At 39.3% G+C, this 2,842-nt stretch overlaps 1 protein-coding gene across 1 annotated transcript; it reads left to right on the top strand.

Annotated features, from left to right (window-relative positions):
- Positions 1-373: 373 nt before the first annotated feature.
- On the top strand, positions 374-1,679 carry LOC110928573. Its single transcript, XM_022171586.2, has 2 exons — positions 374-644; positions 969-1,679. Exons 1-2 carry the CDS (start codon positions 483-485, stop codon positions 1,518-1,520), a joined length of 714 nt encoding a protein of 237 aa, XP_022027278.1. The 5' UTR covers positions 374-482; the 3' UTR covers positions 1,521-1,679.
- The last annotated feature ends 1,163 nt before the right edge of the window (positions 1,680-2,842 follow it).

The following is a 2,842-nucleotide window of genomic DNA, read 5'->3' as shown; positions in this document are numbered from 1 at the left end:
ATCGGGTGATAGCGAGGTTTGAGCTAGATTTAAAAAAAAAAAAACAGGAAAAACAAGCTATACAAGGATTGAACTTATGACCTCTTGTCGGTAGAGAGAGGGATTTACCACTACATCAAGTTTTTTTTTCTTCTATGGTATCCACTTAATTGTATTTATGGGGTTCTTATACAATTTATACCGAATCTACTATTTTTTTTAAAAACATTGGGGTCCGAAGACCGTGACCCACACTCCGCCCCTGGGTGTAATAAAGTGGGTGTTTGGGTTAGGTTATTAAAGCTACTTATAACTTATTGACTAATAAAAAGGTAATAAGGCGTTTTATGACTTGAAAAGGAGAAAATCAGAATTCAGAATTTCTAACTTCTAACTCATGATTTATAAAAAGTTGAAAAGAAAGAGGAAAAGCAAAAGCATGAGATTCTAGACAGAGGGTTTCATGTTCTTGCTGATTTTTGTGGTTGGAGAATCGAGAAGAGATGGAGGAGAAAGATGTTGACTACGTTCTGGTGCCTTTGGGTTTAGGGATTATGATCGCCTACCATATTTGGCTTGTTTACACCGTTTTCAAACACCCAAGACAAACTGTTATTGGCCTCAATTCAGAAACTCGACATCAGTGGGTCTTCTCTATGATGGCTGTCAGTCTTCTTCCCTTTCGCTTTACTATAATTTGTAATTGCTTTTGATCATCAATGGTTTGCTTGCTGGATTTAAGTTTTATTGTTTTTGATCATCAATGGTCGAAGCTTGAGATTTCCGACCGGGGAAGTCACGGACCTAAAAATTTCTATAAAACTGGGGGGTCGAAAACGTATATACCCAAAAATTTCTATACGAAAACTACATACTCTCCACTACTGAGCAAAAAGTTTGGGGATCGGCTGCCTCCTCCCGCCCCTTAAAAGCTTCGCCCATGTCACGTGTTGTTGGAAATGGCTGATTTTGTTTTTCTAGCGTTACAGGATCCGCTAAAGAATGGCGTATTAGCAGTGCAAACTATTCGCAACAACATAATGGCATCCACTCTTCTAGCCACAACCGCGATCACTCTGAGTTCAATAATCAGCGTTTTCGTGAGCAGCGCTTCTAATACAAACCCCGCAGCTTCACAATTGATGTACGGAAATAATACCCAACTCTTATCGTCAGTAAAATACTTTGCAATCTTGCTCTGTTTTCTTGTTGCATTTCTTTGCAATGTGCAGTCAATTCGTTACTATGCTCATGTTAGCTTCTTGGTCACGGTTCCTACATTCATAGACAGGAGAGAACCGATAAACTACGTTGCTAGGAACTTGAACCGCGGAAGCCTGTTTTGGTCTATCGGTTTGAGAGCATTTTACTTCTCGTTTCCGCTCTTTTTGTGGATCTTTGGACCGATACCCATGTTTGTGTGTTGCATCATCATGTCGTTTGTGCTTTATTTCTTGGACACGACTACTAGTTTTACTAGAAATCTTCATAGTTATTCTATGAGAGACAAGACTGAAGCAAATGAAAACGAGGCCCTTTAAGAAAGCTATGTCTGTTATTTTTGCGATATGTTGTTAACGATGTTCGTTGTATTGTCAGTGTTTATTATGCCTAGAAGTGTTCTCGTGATCCTATTTTTGTTGTTCTGGTTGGATGTTTTAGATGTTTATAAACGATTGAGTTAATAATAATTACGTAAATATGTGTAATCGTTGTGCTTGGTTGTATTACTCCAACAAAAATCCTATAGTTCACATTAGAGCATTTGCAATGGACTAATGGACCCAAAAGCTTAGATGCGGCATATATTTGCATATGTGGAAAAGAGAGTGTGCGGAGACAGGGCCGCTCCTGAGGATTCAAGTGCTTTGTACGAGTCTAAAAAAAAGCCCTTAGGACATCTCAACAGCATGCAACTTTTTTAGCATCCGCGTTGACCATTATAAAAGAAGGGTGTTCCCATTTGACTTTCAACTATGAGTTAAGGCGCATGCTTTTCGGCATTTGATCATTGTCGAGTCATTCATCCCTTCTTAATCTTGAAAAACATGCATATTTTTCCTTATACCGATCAGATATAAATCAAAGACGTAAAGAACAGCATTAATCAAAAGATTTCCATCAAACATATAAATATATAGCTGCCTGATGACTGGCTTTCTCTGTGCTGCAGCTGTAGCATATGCAGCCCTTGGCAGGGGCACAACAAGTTCCGGGGCCTTTATACAAAGTTGAAAAATGAAAGGAAAGTTAAGTACTGCGAGTTATAACGAACCTAGAAAGTCATTCATCTTCCTGTTGGCGTTTCCTTGTATCATCATCATCAGGTCCGTCAACAACGTTAACATCAACTGAAGTTACTGCATCCACACTGCTAGCAGCACTTGTGTCTGGGGCGTTCCGCCTTTCCTCTACACTCGCTCTGGCAGGGCGTGTAGGTCGAACACCACCAGAAAAAACAAAAGCGGGAATGTCCCTACGCTTTATATGAGTTACACTTATGCCCATTCCAGGCTTCCATACTGTATATGAACCAACATTGCCTTTAAACTCATGACCGTATAACAAACTTCTTGACAGAATTCACAGAAACACCCTCTTTTCGTTGAAGACCTAAGAAGTAACTGAATAACTGCAGTGAAATGGGTTTGACTTGTCTGGAAAGTCACCTGGATGTGGGTGGCACAGCAGCAATTTAAAGGTGTCTCTTCCGATCTACGCAAAAAAAGTGTTAGAAGCTGAAAACTAAACTTGGCATAATGGGTTGCTTAGTCACAGATCAAAATAAACTCAAGTTTAAACAGCACATATTTAGTATGGGATGGATTGGTTGAAAATATATTTTCTCCATTTTTAAAGTAAT

This window comes from Helianthus annuus, chromosome 1, assembly GCF_002127325.2.
Source record: "Helianthus annuus cultivar XRQ/B chromosome 1, HanXRQr2.0-SUNRISE, whole genome shotgun sequence".
Taxonomy (NCBI): Eukaryota; Viridiplantae; Streptophyta; class Magnoliopsida; order Asterales; family Asteraceae; genus Helianthus; species Helianthus annuus.
This window is presented reverse-complemented; position numbering and strand designations above follow the sequence as displayed.

Bases quoted from the DNA above. Each gene is read 5' to 3' on its own strand.
- LOC110928573 (XM_022171586.2), top strand. From the start codon at position 483: ATGGAGGAGAAAGATGTTGACTACGTTCTGGTGCCTTTGGGTTTAGGG. The intron at 645-968 runs GTCAGTCTTCTT...CTAGCGTTACAG, and splicing joins GGGTCTTCTCTATGATGGCT to GATCCGCTAAAGAATGGCGT.